Here is a 22096-nt window from a genome sequence, read left to right on the forward strand (position 1 = left end):
TATACCATCACTGCTCATTTACTTTTCATAAGCAGTTGCACATGCACATGGTATCCCCGTATTACATATCATAAACTTGAACATTATGTTCCTAAAGTATTAAACAGCAGCTGTTTAATCTAAAAAATGGTTGCTTTTTAGCAAGAGATCAAATGATCCCTAAAGTTTAGAGCATAATGGGAGCTTTACCCTGACTATGACTTACTCCCAGTAACTAAATAGATGGCGAAATGGTGTCATCCTGGGGAGAAAGTTATGTAGTTCACAGCTTCTTCATGTGAATAAAAGGGATTACCCATGGGAGTTAGGTTGCTCTGTTAATGGGGCTTCTTTTTTATAAAAGTCACAATATGAAGGTAAATTATGATTCATTTAGGTTTGAGTGTGAGAAGCAGGAGAGTTGATCTCAATCCCGCGTCAACCACCCACGTGTAATGCTACATCTAACCTACCACAGTAATCAATCATTAATTAACTCTGTAGAGTGACCTGATCTACGAATATCAAAACCAAATTGATTTGGACTGGAATATGGTACTTATTTTCAATGTACTTTTTTCCCCCCTCCTGAATGGCAAATATTAATGCGTCTGGCACAGACTGAATGCATTAATGGAGAATTTAGTATACAGAATTTTACAGGGCATTTAAGAAGGAGGTTAGCAGCATTTATTATGCTATCTTGGTGTTTCTATAATGCAAGCTATGTGCTAAATACAGAATGCTGTAATGTCCCAGGGAAACACAGAAGTTAAGTTTCCCATAAACAGATATAATGGGAAGGCAGTTGCTATAGGAGCAGCAGATTCTGAGACACTAAGAAAAAAGGCAAATTTCAGTCTTGACCCTGCAAGCTCATCTATGTGTGCTTAATATAATCTGCAAGTCTAAAAATAAAAAGATTGCACATGAAGAAGTGCCTTGAACATGCTGTTAGAGGGACACTGAAATCCTCTAAGTCCCTTCTGTAATATGACTTCAGGCATCAATGTAGTACAGAGTGTTTATAAGTATTACACTTTATTTAGGTTATTTCTTGAGAACCACTGAATTTTGTGAAAAGCTGAATCCTAAACACTGAAAATTGTAAAATTAAAAAGACCAGGCTGTTTATGCTCTGAATTATAGATAGTGAAGAGTGATATTTTACATATTCTTTAAGTTTAATAACCCTAGGAAGCAGTTAGTAAGTGAAAAACAGAACGTGATTTTTATCTGCTGGGTGTCCTTTTAATTTCACAGTGTGCAAATAGCTTTTGATGTGAAGATTTAGTGCCGAAGGAAGTAAGATAATGGAAGAATCTTTATATTGCATTATATCACTCATGCTACTCTGCTAACATCAGCCACAAGCAAGGAGAGGATAGTAAGTGGAAGATAACAACAAGAAAGAGAGTCTGTGGTGATTACTGCTTAATTCAATTATTGGTTAACTAAATCAAAGCATCAGGAAGAAAAATCATTTGGATTAAAAATGAGTATAACTTCTAGCCTTTATTTGATTTGTTGTAGGAAGGAATAAATAGGGTAATTTAATCACTGACATAAGAAAGTTTTAGTAATTCTTTCAGAAATAAGGAGACCTCAGATGTGACTGAGATAGCAGAAGAAAGCCCGGGGCACACCCGCTAACATGAAAGATGACTGTGTGTAAGAGTTGTGCTGTTTGGAGACTGTTGTTGACATTTAAACTACTCTCATGCTCTGGGTGAGCTGTGTTATGAACCCTCTGGTCATGTGGATAGTCAGATCAACTCTTTATTTCAGAACAAGCAATGGGAAAAGTCTCAGCAGAAAGAAGAGGGTAGGTTTTGTTTCCCATGATCTGCTTTACTCCTATTTATTTTTCACTGTCATGAATTGTCAGCAAAATTTTCACAGATCCCATCAATGAAGTGCCCGTTGGTATCTGTGAGATTGGGAGTTTCTATTTGTCAGTGGTTAACATACAAATATACTGAATTTACCTGCAGCTAAGGCAGCATCTTTGCCATGACAAATAGTTTAATAATCCCACAACATTACAGTCCCGTGCTCTGACAAATTTAAAAATGATGACGTGACTTCTTAATATTTGGGGAGAGATTCTGTTTGCATCTGTGGCTTTTGTTCTTAGTTGCTTTTTCTTCTCCACTTCTCATTACATCTGGAAACTTAGTACTATGGTGAAAATACTGTGCTGTTAATTGGGATTTAATTTTCGCTTCCGCTGAAGTCTTGCTTTTCCATCTCTGATTAACCTATTCCACCCTCCGTGGAATAATTCCATTTTTGAAACTGATACTGCTGTTCCCTTTCATCTGCTCTTTCTCTTGCCCGTCGTGACTCTATGCTCTTTAGGGAAAAATATTTTATTAGTTTTTCTCCAGGGCCTACCACAACAGAACTTTGAACTCAAATGTGTCCTCTAAGGCCATGCTAATAAACAGCCTGAATTTTTCAATCTGTTCTGCACAGTGTGCAGGAACTAAATCAACACGATAATACTTATAAGGATGTTGGCATAGTTACTAAGTGTGTTGTGCATTAACTGCCTCTATTAAAATACGCTAGCATGACAAATTTCAACTAACACTATAACTGTGTTTTGAATACCTGCTTGTCCCTCTTAAGCAATGTATAGTTGTGTTGCTGTCATTTTTTTCTTACTGAGGGGAGCATTGAGCAAAAGGCTAATTTTCTTTTACTTTTACTTTTTTTTTTTGTAAAGGAGGCTGAATAAAACCATGACTCTGTTATTGTTAGTGACAATCCAGACTCCCAGCAGCAGTGAATTGACACAGCTTTCCTTAGCTGATGGAGCTACACTGGTTTAGATGCCATATCACAGGACACAGGCTATTTTTCTTACTTTTTATAGCCCATGTGGCTCAGAGCTCAGAGCACTGAATTGGCAGTTCCTCACATACCTCCCTTCTGTGCACAGGCTTCCCCTGTGCCCACCAGGAAACCACTTTACTTCTCTGTACCTCAGTTCTTCGTCTGTAAAATAACGGTAATGGTACCGCAATATTTTGTAGAAGTTTGGTGTGGATGGTGGCCCTCTCAGGTATGCTAGAAATGGAGACTGAGTAATTACCAGTGAAAGAAAGAAATAAATATATACCAAAATAGAAAATCTTCATTTCAGGAGCTTCCTTTGGCTGGTACTCTATAAGCTTCTCAACTAATTCTAAAAGTTCAGATTTATGCCAAAGTTATGAGCAATTTCAAGTGTTTTGTTGTTTTTGTCTGGGCACTTTTATGTGATTGGCAACCATTAAAGACAAAAATCTTCCTGGGGTGATGAATGTGAGTGCTTAAATAATAACTGCTATTTCAATCTTATTTTTTACGGCAAGTAAGGAAATTTTTCTGTTAAAGTATAAGCATCAAGAACATAAATCGTTTTGAGGGGAACACACAAATCTTGGCCTTGACAACGTTCCAAGTAACTTTCCCTAGACCTCTGTGCAGCCCCAAGTATCACCTGGTAGATTTAAGAGTGCCTGTTCCATACCTCGTAAAACCGCTTGTTTCTTTGGTATTGTATATGTGTGAAGAACAGTTTGCCTATTAATCTGCTTGTTTCTTCATTTTTTCCTTTTATTTGTATATCCTCTAGAACCCCTTCCTGTGAGCAGTGTTTCTATCTATGATTACAAACCATCTCCAGAAACAGGAGTGTTGTTTGAAATTCAGTACCCAGAGAAGTACAATGTTTTTACCAGGGTAAATATAAGCTATTGGGAAGGAAAAGACTACCGAACGATGCTGTACAAAGGTAGGAGGAAACTATTCCACTGAAACTTAATGCTAACTCGACTGGAAACATTTTAAACAGTGGTCTCAGGCATGGCTTTGGCGTGTATTGATTATAACTATTTGTATTTCTGGTAATATGTCTGTTTTATATAATAACTTTTATATCATGAAGTAAGGGACGGGTCTTCAAGTTGAGCTGGTGATTCACTTTGGATTTAAACCTGCTGCCCAGCCCAGTTGTGGTGATGCTTCCTTTCTTTGGGATTTTAGAGGAAGGCTGGGTGGCCTGGTTTTTTTTCGTCAGTTCTGAAATCAACCTGGAAAGAGATCCCCAATTTCTGGTGCTTCCAAATAAACATATACACTAAAAAAAAAAAAAAAAAAAAATCCACCATTTTTTAATTATCTTTGCTGCTGCTGTGTAATTAAAAAAAAAAAAAAAAGAAACAAACAAAAAAAACCCAGAAAAATGAAAAAAGGAAAGAAACCCAGAACTCAGTAGGAAGGACAGAGATACCTTTTGGTTTTCTAGATATGCTTGTTGAAATCTTTGGCTGACATTCTGTCTCAACTGAAAGCATTAAAAAAGTTCCCAGTCCCTTCCTTCTGGCAAGGGTTTCCTCTGTGATGAAGAGCTGATTGACAGATTGCTCTGGGGTACCCCAGGGCTGGGAAACCCATTCGGAATGCCTGATTCCCGGTGCAGGGTGTGAACCTGGTACTTCTGTATCACCACAGAGAGACATGGTGCTAACAGTACTATGTTGTGTAGTGCTGTATATTACTGTAGCATTCAGCATTGTCCCTGAGCTAATGAACCCTGCTGCATATTATGGATTTAATTTTTCTTAAAACAATCTAATCAAGGGCAATTAATCTAACAATCTAGACGGTCAGTCTAAACAATTTAAACAATCAATCTAATAATCTAAACAATCCAACAAGAGCAAATTCTGTTTTCTTTTTTATTTTTCTAAAACTGAACTCCGTTTTGCCCTGCAGTATAGCTTACACATAGCATTTATCTCAAAGATGTAAATGGGACTATCCTATGGAAACCATCCTAAGAGGTGAGAAAGGCACCTGCATACTCTTCAGGCCCTGAAACCCCAATGGTTCAACATTGCATAGTGGCAGTAAAATGCCTTTGAGCAATCCGGTAGGTGTTGGATTGAATTTTAGGCGCTGAACTAAGGCTCCCAGAGTAGAAGTCTGCTCACTGTAAGCTCTCTCTAAAGTCAGCAGAGGGAGATGCGTACCTCCAGAAAGAGGTCAGAAAATTTTGGAGTCTGCTTCAATACAGAGTGGGGCTAGAAATCACATTTTCAATGCTGTCAAGTGCCAGACGTTAGGAAGGGTGATTCTGGATTGTAGCACAAAATATAGGTGACCTCTTTCCAGGGAACAAAGGGGATACCAGTAGTAATTTTTGTCTTCTACAGCTAAGACATGGTTCCAGGGACTGTAACGCTGCAGCTGCTGATAAATGAAAAAGTCAACCTGAATTAAGAGATTGGCTAGTCAGCTTTCTCACTCCTTGCTGTAGCCAAATAGCCCTAAGCAACTTCTCTTCAGCCCGCACGCGTGCTGATGGTGGCCGTGAGCTCAGCTCTCAGTACCGCGGCTTGCGCTCGGTTGGGTGGTGGCCCTTTGAGCACCTGCCCCGAACGTTACACCTCAGTCAGCCAAACACCAAGGACGCTTTTGCGTGCAGCAGTTAAAGGTCTGCAGAAAATGTCAGATGCTCTTTGAGATATTCGGCGTCAGGTGGAACAGGTTGCCAGGTTCAGTTCCCTTTCCTGTGAAAAGCAGTTCATGTTTCTTGTGCTGGGTTTTTTCTTTTGTAGCAAGGTGGCTTTGACAGCCAGGAAAGATGTGGGCAAACTGAATTATTAGAATTTCGTGTCTGAAACCAGGCTGAGCAATGTTTAAATGCCTGAAACACTGCCAGTTCAACATGTGCAGTTGCATTATCAGAAAGTGAACTTTTGACGTATTTTCCTCTCTTTTTTCCTTTCTTCTTTTTAAACCTTCTGCAGATTTCTTTAAAGGTAAAACAGTTTTCAATCACTGGCTACCAGGTATATGCTACAGCAACATCACATTTCAATTGGTATCAGAAGCAACCTTCAACAAAAGCACCCTAGTGGAATACAGCGGGGTCCAGCATGAGCCCAAACGGCACAGAACAGGTGAAGAAAATCATTATGTACCATTTACTCCAAGTCTGTCTGTCTGCTTTCCTTTCTGCTGTGGGGAGGGGATTGATCCAGAGAGAGGAGGGTCTGTGTGGGAACAGTCCTGGGAGCTGCTCCTGGCCAGGAACATGGGAGGAGGATGCTGCGGCTAGTACATAGGGGTATGTGTGCAATGCAGTGCAAAGGGAAATTTGCAGGAGCGTTACTGTTTTAAAGCTTGGTTCTTAGAAAAGAAACTCTGCTTCACATGAGATATCCTAGGCCTTGTACGAGGAATTAATTTTTAAGCCACAGGAATAGCTGCACTAAGCATACTATTGATCTATCTGTATTGGTCTGTCTCCTTGCGCAGTGAATCATAGCTAAACTGTTGGAGAAGGCCTTCCTCAGTGTGCAGTCTGCTATCACAGAGAAGAAGAATGTCATTTTCACCCCACTTGGCAGCCAGTTTATGCCCTGAAGCGTGAACTTTTAATTTCCAAGACAGCAATGTTGCAAAGGCTCAAAATTGCTTTTGTTCAGGGTCCAGAACTAATTTAATTTGGTCCTGGGACAGTGCCCAAACTGTCCTGTTAATCTGTTGGACCACAGACATTTTCCAGGGTCCAAAGTGAAATGAACCAGTGGTAAAATCAAAAAGCCAAATCTTCTCATGAATACACTGATGCTGGTCCCTTGCCTTGGACAGAGCAGAGCGAACTGATGCCAGCTGAGTTCTGTGCTGAGGATCCTAAAGATACTGAACCATAAGAATGCAACCAACAGGATCACAATTCTCTTTTCTGCTGCCCTCCCTTCCCTCATTCTTTGCACAAACTGCAACAAGATTGTAGCGTCTGGCTTTGTATTAGTGGCTGTGGCTGGGACAAAGGAGGTGAAGAAATTAGTGTGTTGTAAGGTGCCAGCTTAAAAGGTGACAGCCAAAATTGTTTGCAGAGGCTACTTGCACTCACCCTGTGTAAGGGCAGACAGACAAGCAATTACAGTGAGGCAGACAAAATGCTGTGTGTTCACCTCCTGGCATAAGTTGAAGTAACTTCTTTGTGTGCCAGAATTTTGTCTTCTGGAGACCCAGACCTTAAGATCAAGCTTTCAAAAATATTAAAACTTAAACTGATGTTTAACGTTTGTGAAAAGGTAGCTGCTGAAAGCATATGAAAAGCCGTACAGCAACATGAAGGTCATACTTTTTAAATATGAGCTATGCCATATATTAGTTCTGCATGTGTTTTTCAATTTATTTCTACAGAAGTATTTTTTTCCATTAGCAAGATCTTTCTGAAAGACACAATAAAATAAATTAAGTTCCACTCTTACAAATTCACACTCAAGTAGCCTTGCTGCTGTAATAGCACTGAAGTCTGATTTACGGTGACTTCACATCTACTTTTTGTCCTGCTATTCTTGAGTCGTGATTCTTCTGTGAACTTACACTCATCTTGATCCCACTAGAATCACTTCTGCTATATGTATATGTGAGAGAAGGGAGAATCTTAACAAGAACAAGTTATTTCAAAATATCCCCTAGATACATTGTTTTTCTGCAAACAATATATCGTAAAGGTGCACAGAACATACCTACTAAAAGACTAATCCTTGCTTCTCTTTTAGTTCCTTACCCACCTCGAAACATTTCTGTTCAGATTGTACCAATCAACAGAAACAACTGGGAAGAACACAGTGGGAATTTTGCAGAAGAATCATTCATGGGACCACAAGAAATCGTAAGGAAAGAAAAACTTAGACATTTTTCTGACAACCCACCTGACGTTCCAGCAGTGAACACATCTGCAGCCTGGTCAGACTACCACTATAACAGCACTGAGTACGAAACCACGCTGCAGCCATACTGGTGGTCTAATGAAGCTGAGTCGTCACAGGGTGAAGAGGAGTTTGTCAGTGCAGTTTCCAGTGATTACGAGGCCAATGATGTCAACACATCTGGAAAACTCACGCCAGAGCCCCCCTCCTTCCTTCCTGTACAAATGGTGCTGACCTGGTTACCACCAAAGCCACCTACTGCATTTGATGGCTTCCATATCAATATTGAAAGGGAAGGTAAAACAGAGCATTATACCTTTTCATACCCCTTTTCTATAATTCCATTGGTGGGTTTTCTCCCCTACAAATTATTAATTACCTAGTACTCTGCTTCAGCGGGCTTTGTTAGGTCTCCTGTATTTCGCAAGAAGTTTCTTGCGTTGAATAGCGTTTACTTCTGGCTGGGCTTCATAAAAGCAAGGAAGGACAGGTAAATGGCAGTTTACAATTCTCTTTTGCTAAACAAGATTTACCATGTTGTACACATTGCTGCACTGTTTACGCTGCAGTTATCGTAAATCCACTCTGGTATTGGATGAAGGAGAAGTGAGCTGACAGAAATTTGAGACTAAGAAGGTACATTATACCATGTAGCTTTGTCTGCCACTGAGAGAGGTTCTCAGGAGGACCTCAACTGGAAGGAGCATACAGAAAAGACAGTCTACATTCAGATTAACAGTTGTCTCAAAGGACAGCTACCAAGCATATTCCTTAGGCCAAAAGGAGTCTGCGATGGAGAATGGGGAGACTTTTCAGGTGATAGAGCTACAATAAAATAGCCATGTTGCTTAAAGATTTTCTGTCTGAAAATCAGTTTTCTCCAAATGAAATTTATTTCCTGACAAACAGTTTTCATAAGCCTTCCCACACTGAGGGCAAATACTTTTTCTGCAGAATAAGAGGCAATAGATAGAAAATTGGAAGCTGCTTTTCTTCCATGCCATGTTGTTTTTCACTTGCACAGTCTTGGCAACCCTACTTTATCATCCTTGTTACTAAATGAAAATTTGGCCTGGGTTTGTTGTTCCTCTACACCTATACTGCAACCTTAGTCATTAATTACACTTGTGCTGATGGTAAGAAATAAAACTACCCACATAAATACAGTCCTTTTGGATACCTTTTAATCCCACAGGGGAAACAGTATTAGCATTTCTGATATAAATCATTTTCTCAGTGGCTGGAGCCTTTCAAATTTCAACTAATCCATACCTTTTTCCCCCCTGATTTAGAGAACTCCACGGAATTTTTGACAGTAAGTGAGGACACTCACAAATTTGTTGCTGAACTGAAAGAACCAGGAAAATATAAGTTGTCTGTAACAACATTTAGCTCCTCTGGCTCTTGTGAAGTTCGGGGAAGTCAATCAGCAAAAACACTTAGCTTTTACATCAGTAAGTATCTCAACAAATCTGTATTTTCATCCCAGACCAATATAAATTTAATGTACAGAGCTTGACCACTGTGGCAGCTATGGCATCTGCTGCAGGATCAGAAGAGTCTGGTCTTCTGGAATTCCCTGTGCCAGAGAAGGAAACATAGTGCAAATTTGTTATATATTATATCCTGCCTGGGTGGGCCTTCATTGTGCTATCTTGGCAGAGTTAAGAACTGAAAACAGGTGATGTATTTGATAGAGTCACTGCCCAATGTTCAGAAGCGGCTCACTGAAACCTGTTCTCCTCTTTCATCTTTCAAAGGGGGGATTTAATTCTGAGAATTAAGTTGGTGGTTGTAGATATTCTTGAAAATACTTAACTTCCTTACTCCTGGAGGCTGTATGTACTGGGTTAGGGATGAAGGGCATCTCAGCCTGAGAGTGTGGGAATTGCACAATTAAACATTGAACTCTGAAATTACATGGTCTCTGAGAGAACACAGGGCAAATTACAGTAGATGAAACAGTTCAGCCTGCTACATTCAGAGGAGAAAAAGTAATTTATTATTTCCCAGTAGAATCCCAGGTTTTCTTAACCCTGAGAGTAAAAGACAAAGTAATAATACACTACTGTGTAAACTAATATCATGACTGACAACTAGATTGGCAAGTGAGACAGGTGTTGGTGAACCCAGATTATTATCCTTCTGATGTCTGTGGTCACCTTTGTACCTTTTTCTACAAAAGGAGATAAATACAGTCTACAAAATGCTCATACAATGAGAACAGAGGAATACTTGCAGCACTACACAATTTTACATGTGGGAGGATAGTGGCTCCCTCGAATCATGAATACTGCAACAAAACACGGTAGCTAACGCTGGCAAAAATACCCATGATAAAAAGAAATGTACTCAAGTTCTTAAGTACATTATTAATAAAAATTGTGTCGTTAGTAGCTCATAACATTTACAAATGCTAACTATTTAGGCTTAAATTCATCATAATGCTTGACTACCTGTAACTGAATTCCACTAATGCTCTTATGTTTTAACAACTTTATAGTTGAAAGAAACAGTACTAGGAAAACAAAGAGAAAAGAGGAAACAGCACATGAGAGAAAGGGTCTCTGCTGTTGTAATTTCACTGTCTTCTTGTTTTCTTTAGAAATAGTTATTAGACAGCTTCATTATATGGAAAGCTTTAAAGTATATATAGTACACAAATAAATTATGTAGCATTGCTACTAGTACCAAATGTTATACTGTTTTACAAGGTGTGACTTATTTCCATTAAGCAATATGCAATACAGTATTCTCCATGAAGTCTACCATGGGGACAGAGAGCTGAGAGAAATGAGAAACTGTTAATCCAAAGTGTAGATGTATGGATTGCTAGATTAATGATGAACTTGAATCTCATTGGTTATAAAATACTAAGATGTTACAGGAATGTAATGAATATTTTCATTTTATAGGTAACATGTGAGAACATTTGGGTTTTGGGTTTTGTCTGTTAGTCTTGCAGGCTTTTAGAAACAGATGAGGATTCTTGGCAGTTGTCTTATTTATTCTCAAACGGAAGATCCTTAGTATTTTAGATAGATTTTATATGTGTTTCTGGTAGTATGCCAAATCTGAGATGTGCACAAGTACTTTTAAGGTGAAATTGCTTTTCCATTCCTCTTTATGAGTCTGATCAAGTAGGCTTTGTGTGGGGACTACAACTTTGGGCCATGACATGAGGTAGCTCAATTCCCTTAATGGTGATGCTGAAACAATTTCTGAATAATAAGAGCTACACATACATCCTCTGGCTCCAGAGACTAATCTAATGATCAAATTCCTTTTTTTTTTTTTTTTACCTGAGTAGTTGTGGGTCTGCTGTTGTGAACAATTTTGTTCATAACTTCATCCTTATCTTATCCTTGTAGCACTGAGTCAGTGAATCATCCTGTTAAATTACTGGCTTGTATTACACAACATTTTTGTTGCACCCAGATAGCAGTCTGGATTGTCAAATATTATAGGCTGATCTTACACCAAATTCTTTCTCTGGCATTTGTTTTATTTTCTCAATAAATGTAAAGTACCATGGAGGAAGAAATGTCAAGGAGAGAGCTGTCACAAGAGTCTCTTAAAGTGACAAGAAAAGATGACCATTTTAATGAAATCTGAAATTTTAACCAAGTCTAGATGAAGTTATTTTCGAAATTGTTATTTTATGTACATTTAAACCTGTGTTCTCTACCAAGTGCTTCAAAAAGTCTGATGGAGAATGAGATTCTTCACTGTGGTAACCTGCGTGAACTCGATTGTCACACTTCAAGGCTGTAGCACACTTGGAGGGTATGTTAGTGTGTGGAAGGGCAAAAAATTTTGTGTGCTTGTCCTTTAATATTGGTCAGTGATCTGTACATTATTGGATATCATCAGGTTTAAACACTCCTTTGGAGCAAATCTGATATTGCTGGGTGCTTTCTGGTAAGCAACAGAGAATACTGCAATCTGAATTTTCAAACAGTGACGTTTCTCTCATCGTCTGCTCTGCTACAGGTGAAATAGCACCGGCCACAGGCTGTTCCCCAGGGACTGCCATCTTCGCTGCCTGCGGGCCGTGGAGATGGACAGATGTCACTCCAGCTTCTTTCACTAGTAGTAAACAATCCCATGAAAGAAGGATGTTTTATTGTAAGCGTCTCAAATGTGTAGAGTGGCTTGCTCACATGTGCATTTGGGACATGTCCTAGGCCCCACGGGTGAATGGATAGAAGAGCTCACTGAGAAGCCCCAGCACGTGACCGTGACAGTGCTAAGCTCCACTACTGCCCTGACATCCTGGACAGCATCACAAGAGAGCGGCAGCAACAGCACCATCGTGTCTGTGGTCTCCCTGACCTGTCAGAAGCAAAAGGAAAGTCAAAGGCTTGAAAAACACTACTGCACTGAGGTAAGGGGCAAAACCTGGAGGCTTTTCAAATACAGGAGAAAATTGCTAATCACCCTGCTGTTTGAGATCGTCATGCCCAAGGGCTCCATCAGGCTCAGGGCTGCAGAGCACAGCGGTAGATGCTCCCTTCTGCAGTCTAAAGGGAGAAGGCTACTGCAGACTGGAGGGGAGAGCACGGCGTACAGGAGTGACAGTGTGCAGTAAACCAGATTAGTGTTAAAATCATATTTCTGCTGGACTGACTGTGGCCAGTTCAAGCTTGTGAGTTACGTTGTACCCTTTGAGACATTTCGAGACACATGATTCTGTGATTCTGTGATTTTTGTGGCAGTGGGCAAAATGGCACCATATCATAATAACATTTAGGCATATGCTGTAATCCATTTCACAGAATCACACAGGATAACAGAATCATTAAGGCTGGAAAAGGCCTTCAAGATCATCAAGTCCAACCATCAACCCAACACCACCATGCCCACTAAACCATGTCCTGAAGCGCCACCTCTACATGTTTTTTGAACACTTCCAGGGATGGTGACTCCACTGGTTCCCTGGGCAGCCTGTTCCAATGTTTGACCACTTTCTCAGTAAAGAAATTTTTCCTAATATCCAATCTAAACCTCCTCTGGTGCAACTCAAGGCCATTTCCTCTCATCCTATCGCTAGTTACTTGGGAGGAGAGCCCAACACCCACCTCACCACAACCCCCTTTCAGGTAGTTGTAGAGAGCGATAAGGTCTCCCCTCAGCCTCCTCTTCTCCAGACTAAATGTTCACGTGCATGATTATCATCAAACTAGCATAAATTCTTTCTTAGATTTCCTACATTTGAATACAGAACCTGACTCTAAACTTCCTGGAAGTTTTAGGAGATCAGAAGTTAGCTTTTCTTTTCATCCATAAAAAAAGATGTAAGTAAATAATAATCCAGACTGCTTGTGATTCGGATAGACAACAAGTCTTTAGGGCTTCTGTATGGGATGTGTTTATAATGATCAAGAATGCTGGACCGCAAAATATGGCAGTTTTCTGTTACATGCAACCCCCCGTCAGATCCTGTGGTTATGATGGATCAGTGGCACATGGCTTCAGTTAGAAAGAGGTTTTAGCCCACATCTCAGTTACCTTACCAAGATGCTGATAAGGACATTTTCTAAGCGGTGCCACAACTTCTGTCTGGCTCCCTAAATGTGTGTGACAGAGGAGTCTGCAAAGGACTGCAGTGCTGCCCTGCTGCGCCCTCAGCTTGCCCATGGGAATGGAAGGAGACCGCTAACACTCCCAGTAAATCTTCATCTCCTTCAACTTTGTGATTAGCTCTGCAAGTTAATTAATACAGGGAGTTTGCATCCTTTAAAAATGTCTTTTCAAATGAATATTTATCAAAATGTTTTGAGTTTTATTCCAAGATTGTCCACGAATTTAAACACTTGGAAGTGTCCTTATATGATAATCTGAATTGTTTTTCAGAATTAGCTTGTAATCTCCTTGAGTTATTTTCTTTTCATTTATTAAAAGTGCAGTCATTACATCAGGAAACAAAACAGTACAGTGCATGATTATAAACCAAAGATAGCAAGTATAGACATATATGATTAAAGTAAATAATACAAGATTAATCTACAAACTCAAAAACAAGTACCTAAAACTAATCCATGGATAAACAAGATATCTGTAAAAGTAAATACATGTTTATTGCAAAAAGGTAGAAAGGTTTAAATAAAGTTCTTTGTTTCTTTTTGTCACCACAGATATTTGTACCACCTCCAATCAAATTTTATCAGCTTATTACATCTGGAATTATTAATGTCTGTTGGTTTGAATTCTCCTTGGCAAGCTGAAAAGGGCAAAATTAAGTGCAGAGTTCTGTCCATTTCTATTGTCGTGCGTGATTTTAAAGTGATTTAGCTTTCCAAAGCAGCTGTTAAAGACAAATTCCTTCCCTCACTAAATCTGTGCTGGCACTGAAGTAGCCACGTGCGTCATAATAAAACATCAGTGCAAAGTTGGCTGTGATACAGACTTTGGAAAGGTTGCAAGGAAAATATTAGTAGGAAATATCAGCCTGCAGTTCTAGAAGGGGTGAGTGAAGTCCTTTACTCAAAGCTGCTCTGTGCACTTGTTGTTAGCTGGCTCTCCAGGAGATAAGACTTTTCATATTGAATCAGACCAGGAATCACCTGGTCAGGCATCATGCCTCCAGCTCAGAGCAATACCTTGGTGTGCCACAGCAGAAATTTTAATGCTGATATTTCAAAATGAAAAGAAAAATCACAAGGTCCCTTAGTCAGTTTTGTGGTGCTGTGCAGGAGAGATGAATGAGAGTAATTCCTCTCTGATTTCGCCATGCAGTCATTTAACACTTGCATTCGGAAGACAGCTTTCCCATAACACTGCCTTCAGCTCACAGAGCTGCAGATGGATCAGGTGGCCGATGAAAAACCTCAGGCTTTTATTGAAAAAAATCTGTCTAAATACTCCAGCCTGAATAATATCACCTAAATATGAATAATGTAGCCTGAATATTTCAATAAACTTTGACAGTAGGAGAGAGTGGGTCTGCAGTGTGACAGCTGACCTTACACAGCAAGGCAAGTGTGATTCTGAGAGTCAGGTCATTTGACAAGTCCGTCCGGACCACTTTCACGGTTTGGCCATTTTGGACTTAATGAATGGAGTTTTAGCTGCTGATGCCACTGTTTTCAGAATCATGCCTTTTGTAACTGGAGTAGTTCATGTACAGTCTCAATCTTTTTTTAATTACCCAAGTAAGTACTTCATATCTGATGCATTGTGCTCCTACTAGGTGAATTCAAGCAGCAGCCTCATTGAAAATCTTGTTCCTGGTGCCCAGTACCAAGTTGTGGTTTACCTACAGAAAGGACCGTTGGTTGGACCACCTTCTGATCCTGTTACATTTTCTATCGGTAATCCCTGCATCTACTGTTTGATTTGTTTTGTTTTGTTTTTAAATATGTATAGTGTATTCATTAAGTCCTAGAGCCCATGAAGGAGTACAAAATTGTCATGTTGGTTATTGCAAATGTAATGAACACTTATTGAGAATATTTTTCTTGCATTGTCTAGCCTATTGCTGAGTTGGGGAAAATACTCCTTCAGTGGAAGATTTAAATGTTAAGTTATTACCAAACCTAACTAGAGAGCAATTATGATCAGGATTTGCACACAGAGGGAGCTGTGGAAAGAACAGTCTTCGCTCTTGGACACCTGAGTATGTTTGTCTCTAGCAGTGCTCATGGTCTATGTCATTTAGGGTGGGAGTCACCTCACTTAGGTGTAGCCAGCCTCAGCTGCAGGTGTTCTGTGATGCATGGAGAGATGTGGGCTCTTTCATTCCCACTGACTCATGAAATGTGTGGGACTGCTGTTAAACTGTTTGCTGCAAATGTGCTTTATGAAGGATGTAATGTGGCCCAATCTGAAGGCCACAGTCTGAAGACTACAGTGCCAAGAGTCAGGAGAGCTGGCTTATCGTGGTACCACAGGACCATCACGAGCTTCAGTTGTGTATGTCTTGATTTTTTTTGAGTTTAATGGTGGATCTTGATGTTCTCTGCTTTGAGATTTGAAGATAAGAACTCTGTGAGACTGAGACTAACATTTTCAAGAATGTGGTTCTATGGCCAACAAGCAGAGCTGCTGCCCCCATGCCTGTAATTCAGGATTCCACCAAGCTCCTAAATCATAGAATCATAGAATCTTTGGGTTGGAAGGGACAATTTAAGTTCATCTAGTTCAAACCCCCTGCATTGAGCAGTCATTAAATAGTCACTTAGGATAGAATTCAGTGTCTTTTAATTTCAATATAATTTATTTTGTTAGGGTTACCATTTTAACAAAATGTATTAAAAAGAGAAAGGACAAAGAGGAAGAGATTCAGTGTACAGAGTTACACTTGCAGAGAAATATTTAGCCTGAGTCACCCAGCTTCTCCTTTTAACAAATAGTCTGCCTTGTGTGAGAGCAGGTGGCTGAAAGCTAGAGATTTTCAGTGTTTTTCATTCTGCTTCCTCTCTGTCATGTAGGGAAGAAAGTGAAACAGAAAAAAACCCAAAGCTAACCTGTTAGAATTGAACCCTTAAACGAAAGCAAATATGTGGACTAGTGAATATGGTGAGAGCCTTTTAATTCTAGGCCAGTCTCCTTATATATTTTCATAAACTGGGTCTGAATACAAATTTGAAAAGAGGGTATGATATATTTCAGTAAAGGAAAAAACAGTAAGTAAAAAAACATATAATATTAAATCTCTATTATTGGACAATTTTTACAAATGCTTTTGATTTTCTATCTCACTGTAGTTCCTTCAGAAACCTGCAAAATTCTACTTTCACTTGAGAAAGTAAAATTATATATTCCCGAAGTAAATAAGTCCCTTCATTATCTCCATGTTTGTGTAGCCTCACAACCATAGAAGGTTCTTACTAAACTCAAAATGGCAGTCAGTTTCTAAACAAAACATCTCATAGGTTTCTTATTATAAAGGGAATGTTTGATGGAGTAAAACAACAGTTGGATGAGTTTTCATTTCATAACAGGATATTGAATTTGATATTAAAATAGTAGAACTGCAAAACAAACTGTTCTGTGAAATTATCAGTGGTAGTTAATGATGAATGAAACAGAAACAAGATAAAATACACTTTAAAAAGTATTCAATTCTCCTTATGTTTATCCTAAGCCTTGTATTCATTGGGTGAGTATTAACAGTTTAGAGAAAGCAAAGATGTGGTAAAAGATTTATGAAGGGAAAGGCAATCATGTGCTAACATGGGCTGAAGTAATCTGGGTGCTGGTCTCGGCTCTGACCCGGCGTGCAATAGCTGGGGCTCTGCAACCCTTGGAAATGTTAGCAAAGTACTTATTTAAGTAGCCTCAGTTAAGTCATGAAGAATAATTGCTTTCCAGACAAGTAAGGGTTGCAGAAGTTGACCCTTATGTGACATTTTTCAAATCATTTGACTTCTCTTTCTCAGTATCATCGTCTGTGAGGCAAGAATCACAATACATGACAGCACCTTTAGGTTCCCTGGGGAAGGAGGGATAGATGTAAAAACTGTTCTTTCTCATAGTCTTGATCTTCCAAAGTGTTATGGCTTTTGATGCTTTTGATTTTAAGCAACTTGAAATATCTCCTAAACATCCTGATTTTCAAAGTAGGAACCATTTTTCATAAATGGAATTCTCCGTTTATGAAAAATGAAGCCCTGTACTTTATCTCAAACTAAGCAGCCAACACCAAGTAGCCTGTAGTCATTTCTGGAAAAGTAGACATAACAAACTGGAGAACAAATGCCAAAAAAATGGTATTCAACTGCTTGTGACAAGGAAGCTCTTGGGAATTGAAGTCAGGAAAAAAAACAGAAATAGGTAGAATTGGTTTTCATTTAAAATAAAGTGTAATTGGTAAGACACACATTACTAACCAAAATTTCTCGTTTATAGTGCCCACTGGAATAAAGGATCTGACGCTTTACCCTTTGGGACCTACTGCTGTGGTTTTGAGCTGGAACAGACCTTTCCTCGGGGTGTTCAGGAAATATGTTGTAGAAATGTTCTACTTCAACCCATCAACGATGACCTCTGAGTGGACAACCTACTATGAAATAGCAGCAACTGTGTCCTTAACTGCCTCTGTGGTAAAGTGGCCATTAGCGACTATTACTTTCCCATGTTTGTGTGGCCCTGGCACCTTGTGACATTTCTTTGCCCAGCCTTTACCCCATGAATATGTATATATGCCTTTAAGCCTGGCACATTTTTTCCAGGCAAAGCAGAGAAAATGGCCAGGATGCTAGAGGCATTTTCTGTTCTAAAGTAAGAGAATGCCAGCTGAACCATGCTAAATTTAGGACATAGGAGATGAGACTCTTTTTCATTGATAAATGGACATGCTCAGCAAGTCTAGAGGCAGCTTCAGTTTGTGGGTCAGTTTGTCAGTCAAGGCTTTAAAAACTCCATCATCTCCTTGAGGGGAGTAGTCCAAAACCTTATCTATATAATTAATATTGATAATATGGATTTAGGGCTTGCGGACTAGTCTTGCAGTGTGCCATCTGGAAGGCTTAGCTTCAGAGGTGTTCTTGTGAAAATAGCCTTCATATTCTGAAGCCACAAAGACTTATGCCAGGATTTCAACTAGGTGGAGACTGGTCTCTAGAAGAAGACACATACACATATATGCACATGCATCTTTGCAGAAATAAAGTGAAATTTTCCTCTTCCTTTCCATTATTTCCTAGAGAAGGTGAACAGGATTTTAGACTTCACTGTAGCACAAGACAGCAAGCAATTTTATCTGAAATTAGTTGTTCAGAAAGTTATGAGCATGCAAGAAGGATAGCAATAACTTTTGCTACTTGTGAAAGCCACAGTGATTTACCATATTTGATTTGCATAATACCATTTGTGGAGTCGTTTTGGCTACAGCGGTTTAACTGTAATTGGGTACGTGACTGTAAATCTAGCACATAAATCTCCAGGGAAATTAAAACCAAAAATAACTTACCAAAGGAGTAATTAATATCTTGTAATCGTGACTCAGCACAATTAGATTAATACCTGAGTGATCTGAGTCATTTTAGAAATAATGCCATCTTCCAGAGTTAATGTGGCTCATTAGAAAATGGGATGATATTGTCCCTTACTGTTGCAAATCCTGTTCAAGGAAGCCAAGTTGGAATTCCTCTGCCTGAATTTCAATCTGAAATATTGCAGCTGAAGTGAGCATTTCTCAAAGAATAATTTTAAAGAGTAAGCCTGAATTAGAAAAAGAGTGTCTCCGTGTTCTTCTGTTATGGCATTTAGCATACAGGTAGGTATTGGTGAACTTCTGTTTGGGTTCTCTAGCAGTGCTCCAGAATCCCACTATGTTCCACAAATTTGCCTAGACCTACCAACATCTCTGAGTGGTGCATTCTGGAGCAGCAGTGTCAAGCCTGATGAGAAGGCAAGGCAATCAAAAATCAAGCTATCTGATAGCTTAGACAAAAAGTAATTTCCTGAAGGGTTGTCACTTGATGAGAACCTTTGGAACTGAATTTGCCCTTTCACTCTGTTTAGTTGCTTCATTCATTTTTTGCTCTGCATCTTATTTTAAATTGTCAAAGCAATGTTGGCATTTTCAGTATTACACCAGGGGCATGTAGGAAGAAGTCCAAACATCTTCAAGGTTTTGGTGTTAATTGGATACACCTTTTTCTAAAAAGTATAAAGAGAATAGTCTACAAACCCTATATTTCGATTGCCTTGTAGTATCTGGGAAAAGAAGGCCACTGTAAAAATAGCAATTTCTAATTTGTGGAAAATTTTCATTATTTCCAATTTGATTTTATTTTTAATTTTTAAAATATCATGAGGCTTTTCATTTAGGCAGAGAATTAAATATTTGAAGTGTTTTGTGCTGTCAATGGAAGTGTTTGAATTTTAACATAAATATTACATAAAATATTATAATATAAAATATATTGCATTTTATAGTTCATTTATATATCATTTTTATTTATATATAATTTATATCTCAGAAGTCATTTATGTTTCATTCATATTTCATTTGAAATAAACGATAATGCAAAGTGAAATACATTTCGAAAATTGGAAAAAATAAGTATTTTGAAGTGACAATTTCTGAATCAAAAACATTGTTTCTCGTTTATCCTCAAACCCTATTTAATCAAAATAGAAAAGCCTACATTTTCCAGTTAAATATTCTGCCTTCATCAAATCAATTTTGTGATGGAAGATCGCTCTGCAGGAATCCTTCTTGCTGCCCTGGAAGTCAATGAGAAGTTCCCGTGGTGGGTAGGACCTGGGACCATGTGCACGTGGATAAGAGCAGAGCCACAACAACTGTATTTGCTCTCACTGCACAGATTTTTAAAAAAATTGAAATCCCAAAGTACAGAGGTTTCCGCTGGACTAAGGAGTGGGAGCTCAGTAAAGTGATCCCATGTGTGGGCACTAGATTTATAAATATTGTTGTGTTTTATAAGTCACACCTCATGCTGGTGAATTTTCTCCTGAGCTAGTGCTTGTCTTTTGTCACTTTACAGAGAATAGCTAACCTGCTGCCTGCTTGGTATTATAATTTCCGGGTCACCATGGTGAGTTGGGGGGACCCAGAGCTGAGCTGCTGTGACAGCTCCACCATCAGCTTCATAACAGGTAAGCACTGCCTGAAAAGACCATGGAAATGCTCCTGGGAGAAGAAGTCCTGAGAAAGTCCGACTTAGCTGCTGCATTTCACCGCACATACTTGCAAGTTAGGGTATTTAACAGCTAAGTGGAGTTTTTTAGATTTGGGGTTTTTGTGGGGTTTTTTTTTTCTTTTTTTAGGGAAAGCTCTGAGGACTGCTTTCAATGAATATATATAATTTTCCTATGCAGAGCACAGTGTTTGAACAGTCCTCTCCATCAGCTAAATGCACAGCTCCAGTGAGGGCCAGTGATCCTGCTCGTCTTTTATGACACTGTATGTTTCACACATTGAGAAGTTAATGGAGAAATAAGTAACCAGAATTCTTAGGCTTGATAATATTATGAAACATTTTTCCCTGTATTTTCAGTGTTTCCAAATGCTTTTTCCTCCTTTTTCCCCCTCCCAGTAATCCACAGATCAGACCATGACTGCACCTTAGCCAAGAAGGAGTAGAGTTATGCGCTCTTAGGCAGACCGAGGCAGGTGGTACGTTCGGCAACACATTGTTCTTGTCCTCTGGCTTTGCCTTTTCTGCTCTTTTTTTTTGTACACTGGCTCACAGTAAGGAGAGAAGGGTGCTCCTGTGATCGAGGCATTGCACCCATGCTGGGTAGATTGGCCTTGGGAAACTCTGGTGCTGGCAAGTCATTTGTAATGTGGATTCTCATCTGTGGTAACTTGATATAACCACATGGGTCACCCTCTACCAGTTGGGACCAGCCCTGTGTTTAACACACTCTGTTGTCTCTTGTCAGATGCTTTGGGTTTGAATCTTCAATGTGTCAGATTAGTCGCAGAGGGAACAGCATAGGAGAGGTCCTGTTAGCTCCTTGCTGCGTGTTCCTAGCATCCAGGCTGGTTAAGTGAAATTCCGTATTGAATCATTTTGCTTTTCTGCACCGCTGTTTAGTTCACCTTGCAGATGATTGAAAGCAGTAAATAATTCAGACGTACCATGAGAGGAAATAAAGTATGACTTGCTCATCTTTTCTAGATGCAGAAATTAAATTACGAGGAAAATTGGCCTCCAAGGTCCCAGCCACTCCCTCCAAAACAGATACTAGCCTAGTCCCAGATTTCTTTTTTGGTGAGACGCTAAAAGGATGTATCTGAGGAAGGAACTGAATAAGACCCATTTGCAATGATGATTAATATAGTGCCTGTGCTCTACAGAGCCATGACAGAAAAATTATTAGTGGGTTAAGTCCTACCTCCACTGAAGTCAGCAGAAACTCTCCCATCCTGCCGTATCTGATCCCAAGCTACACTGCTGACAAATTCTGGCGCTTCTCCAGCAGATCAATAACTCATAGCACCCACCAGCACCCCGTGACGGGTCTCCAGGGGTATTCATTGTCCTTTGGCATCAATCAGCTTTTCTGTAGCAATATAAGGAAGCAATTTTCCAGCTGGTTGGTTGCTGTATGAGGAGAGAAATGTCTTTTCCAACTGATTTGGGTACCAGGTTCAGCGTTTCAGAGTGGAAATGCTCCAGTGGGGCCCTCACACTTCAATATTGTGTCTCCAGAAACCTGCAGCAGAAATTAGGGAGATTAAGATTGTTCTAAAATATAAGCCATCATCAGGATCAGTCTGGATCTCTGTACGGGTGAAGTAAAAACTGTTACTGCTATTAGATGAAAAATGGATCAACTCGTTAACTAGCAGATGTAGACAAAAATCAGAAACTGATGAATCTCTTAGGTAATGTCATCCATTTATGATTGTCAAAACTCGTCTTCAAAAAGGTCATCTGGTCTTAAAGTGAAAATACTCAGAAAATATCCAA

General features: G+C 39.4%; 1 protein-coding gene across 1 annotated transcript in view; it reads left to right on the forward strand.

The window, feature by feature from the left end:
- The window catches only part of PTPRO (protein tyrosine phosphatase receptor type O), a gene marked incomplete at its 3' end in the record, with an annotated part of 156768 nt that overhangs the window by 96007 nt on the left and 38665 nt on the right, over positions 1-22096 (forward strand). Inside the window, exons 3-10 of the mRNA XM_082014404.1 lie at positions 3605-3763; positions 5784-5936; positions 7554-8000; positions 8996-9157; positions 11891-12090; positions 14896-15016; positions 17556-17749; positions 20162-20273. Coding sequence (XP_081870530.1) covers positions 3605-3763; positions 5784-5936; positions 7554-8000; positions 8996-9157; positions 11891-12090; positions 14896-15016; positions 17556-17749; positions 20162-20273 — 1548 coding nt within the window. The remainder of the gene's footprint in view (positions 1-3604; positions 3764-5783; positions 5937-7553; positions 8001-8995; positions 9158-11890; positions 12091-14895; positions 15017-17555; positions 17750-20161; positions 20274-22096) is intronic.

This window comes from Phaethon aethereus (assembly GCF_964289735.1).
Source record: "Phaethon aethereus genome assembly, chromosome: 1".
Classification (NCBI taxonomy): Eukaryota; Metazoa; Chordata; class Aves; order Phaethontiformes; family Phaethontidae; genus Phaethon; species Phaethon aethereus.